The sequence below is a fragment of the Myxocyprinus asiaticus genome, chromosome 1, assembly GCF_019703515.2.
Source record: "Myxocyprinus asiaticus isolate MX2 ecotype Aquarium Trade chromosome 1, UBuf_Myxa_2, whole genome shotgun sequence".
In the NCBI taxonomy this organism is placed as follows: Eukaryota; Metazoa; Chordata; class Actinopteri; order Cypriniformes; family Catostomidae; genus Myxocyprinus; species Myxocyprinus asiaticus.
Window position 1 is genome coordinate 65,170,260 of NC_059344.1, and position 23,397 is coordinate 65,193,656.

A 23,397-nucleotide genomic window follows, 5' to 3' on the forward strand; every position below is an offset into this window, starting at 1 on the left:
ACGCTTAAATGGTTTTTCATCATCATGAAGTGCACCTACAAGTAGGATTTCGCTTAGGGCCCGCCCTCATATGCTCAGAAACGACCCTGATTGTAAGCGCCTCACTGTAACCTTGATTTTTGCTTTTTTTAAGAAAAGGAGGGACAAGTCGAAATTATTTTTCACAATTATGCCACAAGTGCTGGCGATTGAGCTCATTTTGTATTGAACCTGAATATTCCTTTAAATGATGAAACTTTTAGGGAGAATTGGGCCATTCTAAAATATTGAGATGGGGCCCAGTGTACCTGAATTCACCCTATATGAGCGAAAAATGTAGTCGTTGAAGTACAAGACTCACATTACTCGCATTCTAACTTACTATACATTAAATATTGGAAATGAAAAGAACATAGGAAGGGTTAGCAGACCTACAGCTGAAAAAAAAAAACTATTTTATTTTATCTTTTAGAATTCTCGTTTGATCTTACAGGATTCTTATTTGTTCCAATTAGGATTGGTTCTAAATTATGATTAAAAAAATTCCATTATCCTTTGGGAATTATTATTATTATTATTAATTAATTAATTAATTTTTTTTTTAAGAAAGATTTTGCGTACAAGTTACATGTATGTCAATAACAGTTTTTCGTACTTAATGCATTTCCCTATTGTCCATTAATGTTTTGTACTGTTAAAATTCGCCTGTATGCCGTAGTTTCGTTTCTATAATCATGTGATCAGGTTGTTGTCCCCTGTGACGTCCATCTAAGACCCACCAATCTCTTTTTCTATATTGTGACAAATTATTTCCTGCAATCCAATCGCATCTGTCCGGGGCGGGATGTCTTTTGAAGTACAGCGATAACAAAACTTCCCAGTCGAGGAAAAACTTCAAAGCTGCTGCAAAATGTTGGGATGCAAAATTATAAATGTGACAGTGCGCGACGTGAGATTCCCGACGTCACTGGAGCAGCATGGATCGGATGCGATGGTGCGTATTTCGCGATCAGAGTTCATGCAGTTTGCGACACTCTGCCAATAATAATAGCGAATGCATAACGGATTGGACAGTTTCTAATCGATGTGATTGATTCCGCAGCACACCGATCCAGATTATTCTGCCGCATATGTGATTCTGGAGACGACGGTCGCTGAACTGAAGGGTTACGGGCTCACTTTCACTTTGGGAAAAGGGACGGAAATCGGTGAGCTTTACAAACTTCATATATGTCAGATAAAACCTAAATGCGAGTGGACTGTCATATGACTTCAGTAACTCTACAAGCCTGCCGCTTTGGGGTGAAAACTGTTATTGACCATAAGGTTTTGTATTGCCCCAGTCTAAATAAATAAATAGGAATAAACAGGATTGGAATTTCTATTATATTTCGGGATAAATCCTGAAGGGATCAAATAATAGGATACAACGGGACTAAAGGCTCCATTGATTTTATTTTTTCCCAAAACACTAAATAGCATAAAAAATTACCACAGGACTTTCCTAAACACCTGTTTGTCACTATACACTGGGAAATATTCCTGTTCCTTGAGATCTTTGTTTGTGATGTCTATTGTTTAATTTTTATGCAATTTGATCTCATTGATTTTTCATATTTTTTAAAAAGTTGCAAATTTATGTAACTAATGAAAATCCCTGAAATTAACACATTTCTTTTGAGACAAAATACTTATTTACCATTTTCAGTTTTGTTTAAGGTCATTAAATCAAACATTTTTCAATAACTGTCCCATAAGTGACAGGATAGTATTTGGGGTAAAAAAGCCCCCTTGTTGCAGGAGCAAAAGGTCTCCTTTAAACACATTGTTTTTCTTAAGTGGGGCAAATAGATTTATTATGAAGAATGTTAAAAGTGTGCTCACATTGACTCATCCAATCATAATAGAAATTAGTTTGTTTATAGAATATTTGAGATGTAATAAAATGCCAAATGTGTTTGAAATGGACAGGAAATGGTTGACTTTTTCTGAAGTGGTCATTTTGAGGAAGCATCATCTTAATATGTTACTCAGTAAAGCATCTTGGTGTCTCAAATGTGTTTGCATTAGTTAGAAATTGCATTAAAAAATACCCCTATTAACCCGAATAAGTTAGTAGAACTCAAAAAAATGTAGGTAATCGGTTACATAAATTTTAATAAATTCCAAATTGAAGTAAGTGGAACTGTCAGGTTTTGATTTTGTGCTACTTATGCATGCTAATTGGTCTTAACTTGTAAAATTGAGTAAGCTAACTCATACATTTTGAGTAAACCACCTGATTTTTTTTTTTTTTTTGCAACACAAATCAATTATTTCCATCACTTTATTCACCCAAGTTAATTCTGACTAGTGACTTGCTTAATAATGGATAAAGCATTAAATAAGATACACACTTGGCATCGGTCCTCAACCTAAGCTCAAGCTCCACTCACCCCCAAAACTCCAACATAACAGAAACTATTCTAAATGGCAACATAACAAAACATTAAACACTAACAAGTTCCCCCTTTACATTCATGTTGCAAAAACACATAAAATAACACTTAATCTTAACATTTACTTTCCCTATCGAGTCCCATGCAAAGCATGCTGGGAACAAGAAATCTCCTGCCCAATTTGAGTTGACCAAACAAAAACAAAAATGAAGTTCAATGAACTCAAAACAATAAAACAGTTCAGGTTACTTAAAAGGTGTCAGTTTCGTGAACTCAAAAGAAAGAGAAAGTTCTAAATACTCATCAAGATTAAATATTCATATATAATGAATTGAATTTCTTCGATCTTGATACATTTTGTGACCAGAAAAAAACACATTTTCCTTAAGCCACATTGTACCCTAATCCTTGAAAAATTAAATGAGACCCTACTGAAAAACGTCTGGATTTTTTTTTTTCTGTTTATTTTTAGAAATTTTTACCAGGCCTTTATTATTTATATGTAATAGGGCACTTTCAAGATGCCTTTTTATGTATACATTTGACTCTTTTAGCTTTGTCCCGGGCACAGACTATCAGTATTTAACTATGAAAATCCATTATAAAAACACAAATTATTACATGTTTAAAACTATTATAGCCAGGCTACCACCCCTGGAGTTCGCTAGTGTGCTTGTTCGAATCCCAGGGCATGCTGAGTGACTCCAGCCAGGTCTCCTAAGCAACCAAATTGGCCCGGTTGCTAGGGAGGGTAGAGTCACATGGAGTAACCTCCTCATGGTCGCTATAATGTGGTTCGTTCTCGGTGGGGCGCGTGGTTAGTTGAGCGTGGATGCAGCGGTGGATGGCGTGAAGCCTCCACACGCGCTATGTCTCCGTGGCAACGTGCTCAACAAGCCACGTGATAAGATGCATGGGTTGACGATCTCAGACGCGGAGGCAACTGGGATTCATCCTCCGCCACCCGGATTGAGGCGAATCACTACGTGACCACAAGGACTTAAAAGCGCATTGGGAATTGGCCATTCCAAATTAGAAGAAAAACAAAATATATAAAAAAAACTATTATAGCCTAATCTAAACAAAGAGTGAAATAGATATAAACCAATTCAATATATATTGTGTGAAAATTATTTCTATCTTTTTTTTTCTCCTAAAATGACTACTGTCCCATTATGATTGTAATTTCCACCACACCAAACAGTTTTGCCCCTAATAAAGTGTTTTTTTTTTAAGCTAATGTACTAGTTAACTAAATCGACAAAAGTGAAGAGCATGCTTGAGATGAAATATGGGACAAGTGATGTTTGAAGAAGAAGAAGAAAAAAGGTAAATATCAAAGTTAGCAGAATATTTTTATTTGCTGTCATTTCCAATCAAGGTGTCATTTTGCCAAATTATGCAAAGTGTGAAAATATTTATTTGTGTGTATTTAGGATACATAATATGTTTGCTATGAAATTAGCCTATTTTTTTTATTTTTTATTATTATTTAAAAAAATGATAAAAATGTCATTTCCAGCACAGAATTATTAAACACAAAACAGAATTTGATATGCTGTAAATGAGACTGTACACTTTAAAAAAATTATTTTAGTGTATTTTAAAGATTTACGCATTTCAATTTCATAACAAAATTCCACGAGTTGAATTGTGTAATGTTTAACAAAATTAAATGAATAAATTTGAAGTATTTCGTTTTTGTGTTTTATTTTATTACAGATTGCTCAATTCAATTTCATGGAATTTTGTCATGAAATTGAAATGCGTAAATCTTTAAAAAAAAAAAAGAAGTGTGGTGGGAATTTTCAGAACAATAAAAAAGACAAATCTCATGTGATGGATGTACACGCACTGTTGGACATTGTTAGTAGACAAATTCAATTAACTAGTTAGTGTGAAAAAAAATAAAAAATTATCAAGACTTTACTTTCTAAAACTTCACAGTGCTAAAAGTGCCAGAAGTTGAAGAAACACCCATTTATAATTTTACCGGATTTATACATATCAACTTATTTACACAGTTGCCCTATTGGATATAGTGTTATCTTGATCAGAACCCCTATTGGAATAAACCTTTGCTGTTGGACTGTTGAAAGAAAATTGCACAAGGGACTGTATGGGTTTTACATTTCTGAAAAAAACTTGCAAAATAGTGCTGTTAGGAGCTACTGCATGGATTGCTTCCAAAATATGACAGATATTCAAATTGGATTCCTGTTGGATTTTTTGACTACTATGCTGACGGATCAATGAGTGCGTGTTTGTTTTGTCTCTAGTTGTTTGTGCAGTTGAAGCCTTGTCTTCTCTGGTGGTGGGTAAAACTTTGGAGGAGATCGTCAGTGATTTCCGAGGTTTCTACAGACTCCTGACCAGTGATGGTCAAATGAGATGGGTGAGTAAAACAACAATGACCTGTCCTGACTGTATGAACAGCTCAGTGAACCAATCAGCATGAACTTACTGATAGATTGGGCCAGAGAAAGGCGTCATTCAGCTTGCGACAGCAGCCGTCCTCAATGCTATCTGGGATCTATGGGCGCGAGTGGAGAGCAAGGTAATCAAAAACATTTTGAAACAGCATTTTTTTTTACATATCAACTTGCAGGAATATAGTCTGAATGAATGTATATGGGAGATATTCATCACGAAAGGCAAAATTTTAATGCGTAAATTCATGTTTTGCAGCCCTTGTGGAAGCTCCTTGTTGACATGGTAAGTATTCGTTATGAAAAGAGTATTCATTTAATTGTCGCTTCATTAAGATGCACAACAAATCAAAATGACTTAAAATGAGGATTTTTGTTGAAGAGCTTTGATGTGTTTTTAATGTTTTGCATGATGTTACATATGTGTATACATCGTCTGCCTATAGGATCCTGCAAAGTTGATCAGCTGTATTGATTTCAGATATATCACTGATGCACTGACGGAGCAGGACGCTTTAGGTGAGCGCATCAGGAATTGTATCACCAATGTCATCTCTCGTCAACCCTGAATTAAATAGATGCATTTTCATTTCTGCTTCTATTAGATATACTTGTAAAAGCCAAGGAGGGAAAACAAAGGAGAGGTAAATAGCTGATCAATTCACACAGTATATAAGAAGTGGTGAATGCATTATTGGGTTATTTGATTATTTACGTTCAATTCACGTACATTCAGTATGCTGAGAAAAGGCATTGGTTTGTAGGACTGTAATGCTTCAATATGTAAGGATATTGAACATACCCGTTAACATTATGCCAGTAAGACATGATCAAATATGATACTTTGGTGATTCAGGCAGAAAAATACATATATCTATCGGATCAGACTCATGACTTAATAACCTCTACAGAGGAGCAGATGCTAAAGGAAGGCTATCCTGCCTACACCACTTCCTGTGCCTGGTTGGGCTACACTGACCAACAACTTACCCAGGTGACTTTGTTTATTTGACTTTTTACTGATAGAATTAACAGCATACTGAACTTAGTCACACTATTTGATAGATGTAAATGTTTAGTGTGTTATGCAACAGAAACTATAAAATATGCATTTTATTTTAATAGTAACATCAGACCAGTTGCAAAATCAGCATTTTAATCCTCCTATTGCTTTCAGAATCTGCATAAACCTTTTGCATTCGCGAGTCAATTTTGACCCGGTGGAATTTAAGCTTATAAATAATTCATAACCCGATGGTTTTCATCTAAAACTATATTGTAAGTATATTGTATATTGTAAAAAATTTCTTAACTGTTCATGCATGTAAAAATATTGATATTTTGGCATGTTAACTGCCAAATATAAAGGTTATTAATTAATATGCCATTTTTTTTTTGTAAATAATAAAATTTAGAAATTATTTGACATTTCAAAATATCCATTAACTACATCGAAACCAGTGTGATACATGTGAAGAAATATTTTTTATCAACATTTCTGTGAAATTGTATTTAAATATAACATAATATCAAATTTATATTAACATCTAATGTGAGAATTACTAGTAATTTGAATGAATTTCCTAATACTCATAATTGCTCAATACAACACATTTTTGAAACCAGTGTATTCTTTTTCAACTAAACAAATATCAAAACAACTGTACAACTCAAGTCTACAAAATTATTATTTTTGGGGGGGGATTTTCTCCCCTTTTCTCCCCAATTGTGAATGCCCAATTCCCAATGTGCTCTCCAAGTCCTCGTGGTGGCGTAGTGACTCGCCTCAATCCGGGTGGCGGAGGACAAATCTCAGTTGCCTCTGCGTCTGAGACCGCCAATCTGCCCATCTTATCACGTGGCTTGTGGAGCGTGTTACCGCGGAGATGTAGCGCGTGTGGAGGCTTCAAGCTATTCTCTGCAATCCATGCACAACTCACCACGCGCCCCACCGAGAGTGTGAACCACATTATAGCGACCACGAGGAGGTTACCGCATGTGACTCTACCCTCCCTAGCAACCGGGCCAATTTGGTTGCTTAGGAGACCTGGCTGGAGTCACTCAGCACGCCCTGGATTCGAACTTGCGACTCCAGGGGTGGTAGTCCGCATCTTTACTCGCTGAGCTACCCAGGCCCCCTAAATATGATGGGTTATTAATATTTTCTCAGTTAAAATGCATGATTCATTTCAAGACATTTAGTAATATCGCCAGAATTTACTCAGCTATCTATTTTAAGTATATTCCAAACTTACTGTAGGGATTGAAATAATGTAGTGCTTTTGGGGTAAACTTAAATAGTTTAACTATTAGTTTTAGGGTTAGTTTTAAAGGGTCACATAGTAATTTTTTCCCTATTAAAAAAGTTTTACTTCTAAAGAAATGAATTGTAATTTTGAAATGTATGTATAAAATCATGACCACTCACATGAGATGAGGACCCTAGTCATATCAGTAACCATATAAAAGCTGTTTTATTCTACATGGGGCAGGGGCGCCCTCATGGGGGCTGCCATTTTAGAATCACATGACCAGCTGAATACTACTCGCTCAATCTCAGGAACCATCTTGTTATTGGACACTTTCACTCTTGGATTAAATGAATCATGGCTGATTGTGAATAGTGAATTTATACAGTGGCACCTGTAACTGAAAACTGTTGATTTTGAATGATGCTGCATCCACACCACTAGGTGTCACTGTAAGTCCAAGATGACATGAACAAAAAGTTACTGAGTGCACTTTTAAATAGCAAGGTTGTAAGCATAGATATCTATACGTAGATACCTCATTAGCAGCTGTTCCTAATAATAAACATTTACAACGATCCTTTTGTCATTATATGTTTTGTTCTGTGTTTGCATAGCTTTGCACTGAAGCACTCGCTCAAGGCTGGATGAGATTTAAAGTGAAAGTTGGTGCCAATTTACAGGACGACATTCGCAGGTGCCGCCTCATCCGAAAGCTGATTGGACCAAACAACATCCTGGTAATTCTTCTAACAATTCAGAAACAAACAGGATCATGGCAAAACTCACCGCAGATGTTGGGGAATTTACAAAACCTCTTTTCTCTTAGATGATTGATGCCAACCAAAGATGGGATGTTGGTGAGGCGGTTACCTGGGTAACCAAGCTGGAAGAGTTCCACCCCCTATGGATTGAGGAACCCACCTCTCCAGATGATATTCTGGGTCATGCATTCATCTCTAAGGTAAAACATGTTTCAGGGTTCGCACCACGGTCATGGAAAACCTGGAAATATCAGGGGATATTTCAGTGGTGTTTTCTAAGCCTGGAAAAGTCAAGGAAATTAATACAATCTTAAAAGACATGGAAAAATCATGGACTTTTCTATAGTCATTACACATTTTTGTGGTTAGCTCTGCTTTGAATAGTTAATATGCTAAATATTGCCCTTGTGTAAAGTAAACCTTGCTCACAAACCCATAGTGATGTGCCATTTGAGCTCAATTTGCTCTTTTGGGTTAGTTATTTATTTATTTATTATTAATCAGTCAATTTGATTTAAAAATTGGTCTAAATAGTTAATTAGCGCATTGATCTGAATTTCAAAATGATTAAAAAAACAATTATCCAGTTATTACAACTAAAATCATTGTGGAAAAGTCATGGAAATTCATCTGTTGAAAAGGGTGGGAAGCCTGATGTTTACTCTACTGAATAACGTTCATTATTAAAGGATGTGAGTTTTGGTTTTGAGATGTTTTGAGCTTAGTTATGAAGTTCTACTGTTTGTCTTATTTCTTAGGCTCTGGCACCCTTTGGTATTGGAGTTGCCACTGGAGAGCAGGTGAGTGTGAATGTATGTAAGCATATGCCATGAGCTATAACAGGAATTCTCAACAGGGGCGTTCAAAGGATGTTGGGGAGGCTGAGAGCAAATTAGTAGAGAGTGGGGCGTTAGGTTACAAATGGGGGGCATTTATCAGTCATAAAAATCAAATCTATTGTTAAGTTCATCTTTGCATTAAAATGTTTATCTAGACTTGGAGTATATCAGTTGGTTCTCAATTAAATGGGTTAGTATGCACTTGTACCGCAGTTCATCTGATTTTGAGTCTAGCGACGTTAGTAGTACTGTATCTGGTTTAGCAGCATCAAATACACAGGTGGAGGCACAAACTCCGCTAATGCACCTGTATGGCTCTATAGATGGATACGGCTCAATGGACAGAGCAGTGCGAGCGCAGAGCTCTTAAAGATCGAGCTCTTAAACTCACAGCTTTGCGAGAATCATTGAGAAGCATGGCGCGAGAAGTGGAAACCATTTGAATTCAGCACAAAGTTCTACATCACCACCCTTGAATTTACTATAGTAACTCTTAACCTTACTTTAGGCAGAAATAGACTGATAATAAATATTATCATATCACTACTTCAGCTCTATTAAATTTGCCATAGGCTACATTAGGGGAGTTTATTATTAGTTTCTGTCATCGCATTTTCATTTTATAGGCCCTAGATATAGCCCTCCATCTGCTTGAATTCAAGAAATGCAAGGTTTGGTCTCACATTCATGACGCATAAGCCTGCTGAATTTATTAACAAAACTTTAAAATTATGCAATGCATCGAAGTTGCATTGAGCAAATTAAGCAAATAACAAATACTGAGTTTTGTGTTTTATGTTTTATGTTTTTTTTCTTTTCTTTTTTTTTTTTTTTTTTTTTTGGTACAACAAAGTCTCCCCTTTCAAATTATGTCACATAACTGGGTGGCGGCTGGGGTAAGCGAATGAAGTAGGGGGGCGTTCATCAAAAAAATTTGAGAACCACTGAGCTATAACATCAAAATCTGAACAATGCCCTAACCCTACAATATTAAACTTCAGTGTGTAACTCATCCTGCAGTGTTTGTGCACAACCATGAATCATACCTCAAAACATATAGGCTGTTCAGGAGAGATGTACTGTTATTTTTCACTTGATTTACGGGCGATAAAATGGGCAAAACAATCCCATAAACTTACAAAGGAGGAGGGATCCGAGACATACACTATGTTGCCAAAAGTATTCGCTCATCTGCCTTTAGACGCATATGAACTTAAGTGACATCCCATTCTTAATCCATAGGGTTTAATATGACGTCGGCCCACCCTTTGCAGCTATAACAGCTTCAACTCTTCTGGGAAGGCTTTCCACAAGGTTTAGGAGTGTGTTTATGGGAATTTTTGACCATTCTTCCAGAAGCGCATTTGTGAGGTCAGACACTGATGTTGGACGAGAAGGCCTGGCTCGCAGTCTTTGCAGGCCAGTCAAGTTCTTCCACACCAATCTCACTCATCCATGTCTTTATGGACCTTGCTTTGTGCACTGGTGCGCAGTCATGTTGGAACAGGAAGGGGCCATCCCCAAACTGTTCCCACAAATTTGGGAGCATGGAATTGTCCAAAATCTCTTGGTATGCTGAAGCATTCAGAGTTCCTTTCACTGGAACTAAGGGGCCAAGCCCAGCTCCTGAAAAACAACCCCACACCATAATCCCCCTCCACCAAACTTCACAGTTGGCACAATGCAGTCAGACAAGTACCGTTCTCCTGGCAACTGCCAAACCCAGACTCGTCCATCAGATTGCCAGATGGAGAAGCGTGATTCGTCACTCCAGAGAACGCGTCTCCACTGCTCTAGAGTCCTGTGGCGACGTGCTTTACACCACTGCATCTGACGCTTTGCATTGCACTTGGTGATGTATGGCTTGGATGCAGCTGCTCGGCCATGGAAACCCATTCCATGAAGCTCTCTATGCACTGTTCTTGAGCTAATCTGAAGGCCACATGAACTTTGGAGGTCTGTAGCGATTGACTCTGCAGAAAGTTGGCGACCTCTGCGCACTATGCGCCTCAGCATCCGCTGACCCCGCTCTGTCATTTTACGTGGCCTACCACTTCGTGGCTGAGTTGCTGTCATTCCCAATCGCTTCCACTTTGTTATAATACCACTGACAGTTGACTGTGGAATATTTACTAGCGAGAAAATTTCACGACTGGACTTGTTGCACAGGTGGCATCCTATCACACTACCACGCTGGAATTCACTGAGCTCCTGAGAGCGGCCCATTCTTTCACAAATGTTTGTAGAAGCAGTCTGCATGCCTAGGTGCTTCATTTTATACACCTGTGGCCATGGAAGTGATTGGAACACCTGAATTCAATTATTTGGATGGGTGAGCGAATACTTTTGGCAATATAGTGTATCTAGAGACCAAAATATCATTGAGACTTGGGGGTTGGCTCTTATAATTTGGACCAGTAAAGAACCGCTTAGCAACCATTCAGAACACCTTAGCAACCACCTAGCATCCACCCAGAACACCTTAGCAACCAGCTAGCATCCACACAGGACACCTAGGCGACCACCTAGCATCCACCCAGAACACCTTAGCAACCACCTAGCATCCACCCAGAACACCTTAGCGACTACCTAAGAACCTTTTCAAGTTCATAATGAAACGCTGTATCTTTACCTTTGTTTGCAGTGTCATAATCGAGTGATGTTTAAGCAGTTCCTCCAGGCCTCAGCTCTGCAGTTTGTTCAGATTGACAGTTGTCGAGTGGGTAGCGTGAATGAAAACCTCGCCATCATACTTATGGCTGCCAAGTTCAACAGTAAGACAATGCGCATTGTCAACAAAACTCTGAATTACATGGCTATATGTATGTGAAATATAGACATGATTATATAGGGATACTCAAGATTTTTGTGTAATCTAATATTTGATGTTTTTTCGTCTTCTTTACAGTCCCTGTGTGTCCTCATGCGGGGGGTGTTGGACTGTGTGAACTCGTTCAGCATCTTATTTTATTTGACTACATTTCAGTATCTGCTAGTCTGCATAACAGGTATGTGTGTTGAAGGGATAGTTCATGCCATCCCAGATGTGTGTGTCTTTGAGATGTCTTTCTTGTGCAGAACACAAATTAACATTTTTAGAAGAATATTTCAGCTCTGTTGGTCCTCACAAAGCAAGTGAATGGTGGCCAGAACTTTGAAGGTCCAAATACTTTTATGATGCCTTTATGTGATATTTGGACCTTCAACTTAATTGATTCATATAGAACCAAAGCACATGATTTAATCATGTTAAGTGAAAAAACATTTTTTTTTTTCTTCAGTTCACTGACATCAAGGACAATTGGTCTTAATGTGACATGTCTAAATTGAATGCAAGCGGGAATGAGATTTGAGAGTGGAGGGGAATATTTTCAGTCTGTTTTCATTTTTTGATGACTTATTCCTTTAAATGTGATAAGCATGGAATATAAATTATATAAGTTAAAATAAGTGTAGAAGCAAATAAATAAATAGCTCATTGTAACTGTAGTGTCTTTGAATTGACCCTGAGTTTTTTGTATTTAAGGATGTGTGAGTATGTGGATCACCTTCATGAACATTTCAAGAGCCCAGCTATCATCAGAAATGCCTGCTATATACCACCAATGGTGAGTTTGAACACAAAGGAAAAAAATGCAAATGAAAATATAGATTAACCTACTGCACCAAAAATGAATGCATATGGACTTTGTGAACAACATGTACTATTATTCTGCTCTGAAGTGAAGCTGAACTTTGGACAACAGCATACTTTTGCACTTTGTTCCTCAATGTTTGCTGCTAGTTACAGTGTCAGTTGAAATTTAGCAAGTTAAATGATTCTAAATTTTGTCCTGGTCATATTTCACCCTAAAATCAAGAGAACTGGGTGGAACGTGTTTAGTCTTGAAAATGCCAAAATGCAGTAAATATTATGGTACTAAAAACAGGCTTCATTTGGGCAAAGCTCAAGTTTGCAAAAACATACAGCACTGTGCAAAAGTCTTAGGCACATAAGATGTTTCACAAAAACATTTGTCTTAAGATGGTTATTTATACATGTATACAAACAATACATTTACTAATTGAAAAGATTAGAATAGAAGAACAGGGAGCCCTGCAACAGATGTCATTGCCCCCACAGAGTTCCCCACTGAACGTCAAGTCAGTCTGAGATTACATAAAGAAACAGAAGCAATTGAGACAGTCTAAATAGATAGAAGAACTGTGGCGAATTCTCCAAGAAGCTTGGAACATCCTATCTGCCAACAACCAAGAAAAACTGTGTCCAGGTGTAACTAGAAGAATCGGTGCTGTTTTAAAGGCAAAGGTGGTCACACCGAATATTGATTTAGCTTTTTTCTGTTTACTGGACTTTGTATGACGAATTGAAAATTATTTTTAAGAAATCCTCACTTTGAAAGTTTTTCACAAGTGCTTAAAACTTTTGCACAGTACTGTATATTAAATGAAAAGAGGTGGAAATATGTAGCACAATAGTATAAATAAGTGTTTTATGTTTCTCCAGGATGCTGGGTTCTCTTGTGAAATGTTGGAAGAGTCGGTTCAGAAGCATCAGTTTCCTCAAGGAGACGTTTGGAAAGCCATTCTGAAGCCAAACGAAAAACAAAAATGAATTCAAACATGCTACTCTAGCTGATGATAAAAATGATAAATCACTGAAACCATGATCAAACTTTGAAGTCCATCAGATGGTCTTGATCAATGTGAATCATAAAAGAATGAGGCAGAAATGTAAGCATAATTTAAAACTTTATTTTAAGTGGCATTCAGCTGATCACAATGTATATTCAGGACATTACTGATGTAAAAAAACAGCACCATCACTATTTAAAAAAAGTCATTTTTTAACAAATCTAGACAGGCCCCATTTCCAGCAGCCATCACTCCAACACCTTATTCTTGAGTAATCATGCTGAATTGCTAATTTGGTACTAGAAAATCACTTGTCATTATATCAAACACAGCTGAAAGCTATTTGATTCATTAAATGAAGCTTAACATTGTCTTTGTGTTTGTTTTTGAGTTGCTACAGTATGCAATAGACTGGCATGTCTTAAGGTCAATATTAGGTCAAAAATGGTAAAAAAGAAACAGCTTTCTCTAGAAACTCATCAGTCAATCATTGTTTTGAGGAATGAAGGCTATACAATGCTTGAAATTGCCAAAAAACTGCAGATTTCATACAAAGGTGTACACTACAGTCTTCAAAGACAAAGAACAACTGGCTCTAACAAGGACAGAAAGAGATGTGGAAGGAAGATGTACAACTAAACAAGAGGATAAGTACATCAGAGTCTCTAGTTTGAGAAATAGACACCTCACATGTCCTCAGCTGACAGATTCATTGAATTCTACCCGCTCAACACCAGTTTCATGTACAACAGTAAAGAGAAGACTCAGGGGTGCAGGCCTTATGGGAAGAATTGCAAAGAAAAAGACACTTTTGAAACAGAAAAATAAAAATAAATGGTTAGAGGGGGCAAAGAAACACAGACATTGGACAACAGATAATTGGAAAAGAGTGTTATGGATCTTAACCCCATTGAGCTTTTGTGGGATCAGTTAGACTGTAAGGTGCGTGAGAAGTGCCCGACAAGACAGCCACATCTATGGCAAGTGCTACAGGAAGTGTGGGGTGAAATGTTTTTTCAAATTGTAATAGTAATTTTTCACGTTATTAATGTTCTGACTATACATTGTGATCAGCTGAATGCCACTTTGGTGAATAAAAGTACCAATTTCTTTCCATAAGAGCAAAATCTGTACATTATTCCAAACTTTTGGCTGCCAGTGTAATTTATTTATGGAGATCATAAAATATACAAATGCACAAATGGTGAGAAATATGAACGCTTTGGAAACACTTTACAATAAGATTGTATTCGTTAAAATTATTAACATGAACTAACAATGAACAATACTTTTACAGCACTAAATAATCTTGGTAATTGTTAATTTCTATATATACTAATACACTTTTCCATTAATATTAATCTAATATGAACATGAATAAAAATGAACAATAGTATTTTGATCAAATAACATTAACAAAGATCAATAAATGCTGCAAAAATCATTGCAAATTCATGATACCTAATGCATTAACTAATGTTAACGAATTAACGTGTTACAAAAGATTTTTCAGTTCTTCAAAAGCTTATTAAATTGTAGAGTTGAGGTCACTCAGGTAGTTGTGAGGTCTAAACAGCCATTTGCATTTTGATTGTTGGATGCGGCTTATAGTCGCATATCTCAAAATCCTCTGCACAGAAATCATCGATTTTTTCGACTCTGCGTCGGATCTTGAGTTTGGGGAAAGGCCGTGGGTCTCGCTGAAGCTGCAGGCAACAATGTAAAAAGAACGTAAATGATGCGTAAACAAACATACATAGGCAGATTAATTCAGACTGTTATAAACTGATGCAACACGTACCTGCTCTTTCAAAGGCTCAATGTGATTTACGTAGATGTGGGCGTCACCTAATGTGTGCACAAAATCTCCTGGCTGGAAGAAAAATTCACAAGTTCTAGTTTAGTGGGTCAGTCCATGAATCATAAAGGAAAATGTAGATTTCACACACTACAAAAAAATACTTTTAAGATTTACGCATTTCAATTTCAAAACAAAATTGCATGAAATTGAATTGTTACCTTTAACAAAATAAAATGTAAAATAAAAATAATATTTTAGTTTTATTTAATTTTAATTTAAAAGAATTGTATTTTATTAAATTAAAATGCAAAAATCGTAAAAATAGGCAAAAAAAATTTGAGCGCATACTTTGATATGAAGGGTTAAGACACTCATTAAATAAATTAATTAAAATTGAAAATTGTTTGATTTAATGAAATAATACTAGATTAATGGATGGTTACTTTATATGGAACACTACATATTGTACATTCCACATGAAAGTCTGAAAAGTCATGTAGAAAATGCTTCTATTTTACACTCTTTTATAAATGTAATACAAGTATTTTCTTCCAATTTGGAATGCCCAATTCCCACTACTTAGTAGGTCCTCGTGGTGGCGTGGTTACTCACCTCAATCCAGGTGGCGGAGGACAAGTCTCCGTTGCCTCCACTTCTGAGACCGTCAATCCGCGCATCTTATCACGTGGCTCGTTGTGCATGACACCGCGGAGACTCACAGCATGTGGAGGCTCATGCTACTCTCCGCGATCCACGCACAACTTACCACACACCCCACTGAGAGCGAGAACCCCTAATTGCGACCACTCTACCCTCCCTAGCAACCGGGCCAATTTGGTTGCTTAGGAGACCTGGCTGGGGCCACTCAGCACGCCCTGGATTCGAACTCGCGACTCCAGGGTTGGCAGTCAGCGTCAATACTTGCTGAGCTACCCAGTCCCCCCAATACAAGTATTTTCATTACAAACTATATTATCAGCATAACAATTTGAGATTAAGGTTGAAAATGTACTTAAATTTCAAATCATGTTCTTTTTGTCATCCTGTTATGTTTGGGTCATTTTTGACCCGTTTAGGAGTTAAAAACTGTGAATAATCTTAATCTTGTGGTCAAAATGCCTTTAGATTCTCTACAATAATTAATAAATGAATCTACAGTATTTACTTGTAAATACATTTTATGAACTTTTTACTCAAATTGTTATGCTGATATTATAATTTTTATTGAAAGTGTGCAAAATAAAAGCATTTTAAATAATAGTATGTATGTAGAAGATGTAGTTTTCTAGTGTGTCAGATTGTGAAATGTGTGTGTGAAAGAGTGTGTTCACCTTGAGTCCAGTGATGTGGGCGATCATATAGGTCAGGAGGGCGTAGCTGGCGATGTTGAAAGGCACACCCAGACCCATGTCTCCAGAGCGCTGGTATAGCTGGCATGACAGCTCACCCTCTGATACGTAAAACTGGCATAATGCATGGCAGGGTGGCAATGCCATCAGAGGGAGATCTGAGAATAACATTGTTTTTATGAATAAAATTATTCTGTCACTATGCATACGTCCATGTTTGGATATGTTGTGTTAGTGAACAGCTGCAAGTGTGATTTAAAGACCTTTCGGGTTCCAGGCACACATGATGATCCTCCGGTCCTCTGGGTTTGACTTGATGGTGTCAATCACCTTCTGTAACTGGTCAACACCTTGTTCAGAGTAATCTGTGTAGAAAGATTCAATTATAGCTATTCAGTTAGCTATACAACTGCTAACATTACATTCAATATTAATACATGCAGGCTATGCATGTATTGTTTTATATATTTGATATATAAACACAGATTTGTGCCTGTAAATACATATGGATAGTTGACAATTAATATGGAAAAACTTTTTCCAACAAAGATTTCAAATTAAAATATATATGAATGTGTATGTTTTATAAACTGAAACAGTTCATAGAAACATTTTTAATCACATTTGAGCTTTTTTGCAGTTCACTTTAAGGGTGCACACCATGCATTTTTATTATTTTTCTTGCCGAGGTCCATTTATAATATTGGTCAAGTTTTTTTGCGGCAAAAATATTCTAGTTTATTGACTGGAATTAAACGAAACTTTATTAACAGCAGAGTTCTGAAAGGTACAATATGTTTTCATAGTACATCGAGCTCTTTTATCTCAAAAGTTCAAGGAAAAAAAAAAAAAGGTCATTTTAATTTGAAATTTGATTTAGACACCTTTCAGTAGTCATGTGGTATGACTAATGCATTTTTAAAAGTACAGATATTCTGTTTAGCATCTCAATATGGTCATAAAAACGGCATGCATAATAATTATAACTGAATGTAAAAAATACTGTTTAAAATTTAGATAATTTAGTATAATTTATATTTTACGCTGCGAGACATTGCTGTTATGTGTCATATCAACTGCCCAGATATTAAATTCATGTTACCAGTATGCATGTCCTTGTATTCGGCTCCAAAGTGTCTCCATTGGAAACCATAAACTGGTCCCAGATCTCCTTCTTCCCGATCCATGAAGCCATTCTTATCCAGAAATTCCCTGGAGCCATTGGCGTCCCAGATTCTCACACCCTTCTCGGACAGATCCTTAGCATTCGTTGAACCCTAAAGTCAATAAAACAATGGATTAATGAAAATGATTTTGAGAAATTGGCAACAAAACAAAAAAAAAGTGTGGGATTCTTTGTACCTTAATAAACCACAGCAGCTCCTCCAGTATGCCTTTCCAGAAAACCCTTTTGGTTGTCAGCAATGGAAACTGATCTGTGAGACCAATGATAGTGTTATGAGAATGATTACCAAGTGTAATATAATTCAAAGAGCAGGCACTTTGAAAACATTAGTGTTTGTGCCAAAGGGAATCAAATTTGATGCCAATTTGACACTTGATTGTGCAAAAATTGTATTTATTTTTTATTTTTAGGACCATTACGATTGTTTTTGCATTATGACACGAGTTTATTGGTAAAGATTCTTATTACTGCAATTATTGGTCAACCAATAAATTGGCTGTTATTCCATGTTTTTTAATTATTGGCCGATACATTTTCCAATTTGGCCAATTAGTAAACACTACGATTTTTTGGCATTATGACACGAGTTTATTAGTGAGGATTCTCATTATTGCAATTAGTGGTTGACTGATATATTGTGGGGGCGATTAATCAGCCGATGTTCTGCATTTTTTAATTATCGACAGATACATTTTTCTATTTGGCCTATTAGTTAACATTAATTTTTTATTTATTTATTTTTTTGGCATTATGACATGTTTATTGGTAAAGACTTTTGTTACTGCAATTAGTAGTTGACCGATATATCGCCGAGGCCGATAAACCAGCCAATATTTTGTATTTTCAAATTAACAGCATTGGCCGGTAAATGATCCCATTTGGTCGATTAGATAACATTAAGATTTTTTCACATTTATGACAAGTTTAATGGTAAAGATTCTCGTTACTATAATTAGTGGTCAACCGATATATCACAGAGGCCGATAAATCAGCCTATATTCTCTATTTTTAAATTACCAGCATTGGCCGATAAATTTTCCCATTTGGCCGATTAGTTAACATTAAGATTTTTTTCTTAATGATGACACGAGTTTATTGGTAAAGATTCTCGTTACTGCAACTAGTCTACCGATATATTGTGGTGGCAAATAATCAGCCGATGCCGATAATTTAAAAATGCAGAATATCGGCTGATTAATCTTAATGAAAAAAATCTTAATGTTAACTAATCGGCCAAATGGGAAAATTTATCGGCCGATGCTGGTAATTAAACAATACAAAGATAAATTTTTCTATTTGGCCTATTAGTTAACATTAATTTTTTATTTATTTTTTTTTTTGGCATTATTAAATGTTTATTTGTAAAGACTTTTGTTACTGCAATTAGTAGTTGACCGATATATCGCCGAGGCTGATAAACCAGCCAATATTTTGTATTTTCAAATTAACAGCATTGGCCAGTAAATGATCCCATTTGGTTGATTAGTTAACATTAAGATTTTTTCACATTTATGACAAGTTTAATGGTAAAGATTCTCGTTATTGCAACTAATAGTCTACCGATATATTGTGGTGGCGAATAATCAGCCGATGCCGATAATTTAAAAATGCAGAATATCGGCTGATTAATCTTAATGAAAAAAATCTTAATGTTAACTAATCGGCCAAATGGGGAAATTTATCGGCCGATGCTGGTAATTAAACAATACAGAGATAAATTTTTCTATTTGGTCTATTAGTTAACATTAAGATTTTATTTTATTTTTTTGCATTGTGGCATGTTTACTGGTAAAGACTCTTGTTAATGCAATTAGTAGTTTACCGATATATCGCTGAGGCTGATAAATCAGCCAATATTTTGTATTTTCACATTATCTGCATCGGCTGACACATTTTTCCATTTGACCGATTAATTAACTCTTTAAAAAAAAAAAAAAAAAAAAAAAAATTGAGAGTTTTTTGATAAAGACTTACACTACTCCTATATTATCCAGTCCAGACAGATTTGTTTTTTAAAAAATAAGCATAAAAGTAGTACAGCAAATACTATCATGATTTAGAAATACAATAAAATTTTACTAATAATATAGCATATAGTTTTATTTACAGTATTATAGTACTAATATAGTATTATTCCCTCACATTACAGTAATGAGAATGGTGGGGGTGTACTTCATTGTTTAAAAGTGTTACAAAATTAAAATAATAATAAAAAATAAAAAAAAAGGCTTAATTTTGTTTATGGAATAAATATGAGTGAAATTATTGACAGATATCATCATGATATTCCCACAAAACAATACGCTATTTTTCACTTTTTTGACCAATGGGTTCCCATGGATTTTTATTTTAATAATTTTTTAATAATATTTAAGAGATTACATTTAAAAATAGCACTTTCTAGCTGATTATACAGCTATATATAACTAGAAAAAATACATTTAGTATTCAAATATCCATGACTTTATGTTTTAGTCTTTTCCATGACTTCCATGTATAACGTAGTAAATACCATATATATATATATATATATATATATATATATATATATATATATATATATATATATATATATATGGTAAATATGAATGCATCTCACCTCTGAGACTGTACCTCGCCTGTGATCCGAACACAGAAATCACCCCCGTCCCGGTTCGGTCTCCTTTCCTTACACCGTTCTGCAGAATATACTCGATCTGATTCAAATAACCGCGCTCGTCACAAAAGAGAGAGAAGAGCCTTTTCTCTCCCTCAGCATTTGCTTTGTCATTTTCAACCTCCGTGTAACGCGGGTTTGAGATTTCCACTGCCGTGCCGGGCATTTTATTTCGCAAGATTATACTAAATACAAATATATTTCTAGACAAATCCAGTAGCGCAAAACAGCGTTCACGGAAACTTCAATATTCCCGCGAAATTTAACGCGCGTTTCATAAAGTCATCCAATGAACGCGCTCAAAACTGAGGAACCAATGAGCTGACTGGAATGAGAAGTAGGCGGGGCCTACCCATAGACTGCTTTTGATGATACTCAAGGTTGTTGCTTTTTCAGAGGGGCTCAAAAAGCGGAATCCTCCATTGCGCCGCATTCAAATTTAATGACAGTTTTCAGTGTTTATGGAGGAATTTGTACGCTAAATTTTATAATCGTTTAAATATATTACTTCTAAGGATGGGCACCTAACACAACAAACAGAAAACCGCTCCTGCAATCTCTGTGAAATTAATATTTTAAATTCTAGTTGCGCTAATCACAAGCGACTGTGATTGGTCCATCGTAAGCAGCGCTGTGAAAAGTAACAGGTGCCATGTTGAGACGCCGTCTGCGTGTGCTGCGTCAGCAGCGTTATATTTTTTTATTATTATTATATTTTTTTATTATTTGTTTACTCCTGAATAATCAAACTTTAATAACCACTGAATTATACATACATAGTGAAGCGTTCAAATTAAAACATTTTCATTTAGACCAATCTCTGGCCAATTCGAGGCAACGTCCGGGCTGCTAAAATACACCCATTAAATGATCTACTGTATTTCTGTGGTTCACAGCCTAAAATATTGGAAAAAAAACTTGCAATTTGTAGATTTTACCAAAGTCATGATTTTATCACAGATTATTTAGCAGAGACGGGTCACGTTTATTGAAATTAATGGGAGAAATTGGAACGCTCAACCAAGCAACACTGAGCGCCCAACGGATGTAGAAAAGAAGTCCCGCCTTACAAGTTAAAAGAGCCAATCACCTTTTAGATTTAGAACGCGCATGCGTATTAGCTATACAAGCCGGGACATATCTTAGCATTTATTTAGCGTGATATGAGGTAAAGAAACATGATTTATGATTTCAGTATTGTCAGATTTTATTGCTGATTTGAAATATGTTCTTTGATCGTAATCTTGTCCAACCGTTTTTGAGATTTTGGTCTTTCTCCATTCAAGTAGATGGGAGCTGCACTGGTATGACTGGAAATAGTCTCCTGAGAGCGTTCCAAAGATGGCCGACAATGGACTGACCTGCTAGAAAGACTTTGGCTGCGTTCGAAATCGCTCACGTGTTCACTCATTCACTATTTCCTATATAGTGGATGTCTGTGAGTGCCCTATATCAGGCAAGGAGTGAACGAAATGAGTGAGTGAATTCGGACGCTGACTTCGGAGAGAGCGGGAAAGAGCGCTGTCACATATGAACTTTTATCTTACATGTTGGATAATAATAATCATAATAACAACAACAATAACACTTGTTATTCTTATAAAATGTTATATACAATACATCTTTATTCTGTTTGTCATGTTTAACTCAATATATATTTTCATAATGATTAAAATATTAATACTAAAATTTAAATCGTCCAATTTAACTCTATGACTTTGGATCGCTATATTTGATTGTTATTTTTAATCAAATCTGATACGTCAAAAAGTGAAACACTATCACGATCATTGTGGGTAAGAATGATTGAACAAATATAGGGAATGAGATGTATGGAATGAATTCGGACACTACTTCAAAATGGCCGACACTCAAAATAGTGCAGTATATAATGGACTGGGGGCTATTTCGGACACAGCGTAACAGTGGTTTTGTATGTTGGTTTCAAACATCTAGTTAAAAACCCTCTTAACTCTCCCTCGCTAACTAAACTTCCCATATCAAACATTTGTAATAACTCTTGGTTAAACAAGTGAATACTTCAGCCAAAACAATGGTTTGATATTATATTAATTGTTTTGCTGTTTCATGAATTGTTTAGTGTTTCATAATTTATTTTTTTTCCTATAAGGAATAAGGCTATTAGGCATACAAGCACAGTTTGCATTTAATCATTTATCCACACTTGAAACTTTAAGGTGTGGTTAATTATAATAAACTAATAAGTGAATACATATTTCAATTAGAATAAAAATCACATTTTTAAATTTAGAGTTCTTCAGAAAAACTATTTATGCATGCATAAGAGTATTAAGTTTAGAAACCTTTTTGTTGGGTTGCAAATGAGACCATTTTCCCATCTTTCATGATACACAAGACTGGGCACACTTCATTTACCAGCAAGACTTACTTGTTCAACCATTACCCAAAAAAGACATGATGGTTGACCAGCATTACTTGCTAATAAACAGCATGGCTATACTGTTCCACTAGCTACACCAGCATCAAACCAGCATGGAATAGCTTGGAAATGTATGCTGGTCTGAGCTGGTCTTTCTAGCAGGGTGGAACTACAACAAGATCATGAACAACATCAAGGGTGCTGACCAGGAGGGATGCATCGTTGAGGGCTTTGAAGACCTAGAGTTTGTAAGATGATGCAGCTGGCAGTGCGTCTGAAAGAGAGGTTTTTAATAACAGCTGGTGAGAGACCACAAAAGTTAACGTTTACTGTGAAGAACCCACAATCAAAGGCTTGAGATCAAGGGTTTTAGCATCACAGTATAGAACAACAGTTTTTGTGATTCCTTCTTGAAATGTTCAAATCCACCAACAGCTGTAGGAAATTTAACGAAGCAAATCTCAAATAATCTTTCGGAAGGTGTTTTAGCTGCACAAACAGCACATTTTTGGGCGTTTTCAGCTCAGTTTGATCGAAGCGCCCCCTTGAAACACGTTCTTTTCTGGAATTTATCGTTTGTAAACAGTAACTTCATCTATAATGCTACATATCAAGCAAACGTTATCTCAAGATGGCTCCACAGTTTCTCCAGCGACCTCCAAAGTCACCAG

The 23,397-nt window shown here is 36.0% G+C and overlaps 2 protein-coding genes across 3 annotated transcripts; one reads left to right on the plus strand and one right to left on the minus strand.

Annotated features, from left to right (window-relative positions):
* The first annotated feature begins 762 nt into the window (after positions 1-762).
* On the plus strand, positions 763-14,883 carry enosf1 (enolase superfamily member 1). 2 transcript variants are annotated; one of them, XM_051675020.1, is made up of 15 exons: positions 763-973; positions 1,082-1,187; positions 4,697-4,812; positions 4,888-4,974; positions 5,106-5,132; positions 5,293-5,365; positions 5,452-5,490; positions 5,758-5,840; positions 7,713-7,835; positions 7,925-8,059; positions 8,618-8,659; positions 11,343-11,472; positions 11,607-11,706; positions 12,225-12,306; positions 13,206-14,883. In XM_051675020.1, the coding sequence occupies exons 1-15, from the start codon at positions 890-892 to the stop codon at positions 13,311-13,313; spliced, it is 1,335 nt and encodes a 444-aa protein (XP_051530980.1). In that variant the 5' UTR covers positions 763-889; the 3' UTR covers positions 13,314-14,883. The 2 variants fall into 2 exon arrangements, with proteins under 2 accessions (XP_051530980.1, XP_051531055.1); XM_051675095.1 differs by lacking the exon at positions 763-973 and having other exon boundaries at positions 1,155-1,187; positions 4,697-4,974; positions 5,328-5,365.
* Positions 13,434-20,607, minus strand: LOC127427722 (thymidylate synthase-like). The gene is made up of 7 exons (XM_051675544.1): positions 20,269-20,607; positions 17,846-17,919; positions 17,586-17,760; positions 16,747-16,848; positions 16,466-16,641; positions 15,135-15,206; positions 13,434-15,039 (listed from the first exon to the last, which is right to left on the minus strand). Exons 1-7 carry the CDS (start codon positions 20,489-20,491, stop codon positions 14,902-14,904), a joined length of 960 nt encoding a protein of 319 aa, XP_051531504.1. The 5' UTR covers positions 20,492-20,607; the 3' UTR covers positions 13,434-14,901.
* Positions 20,608-23,397: the final 2,790 nt, after the last annotated feature.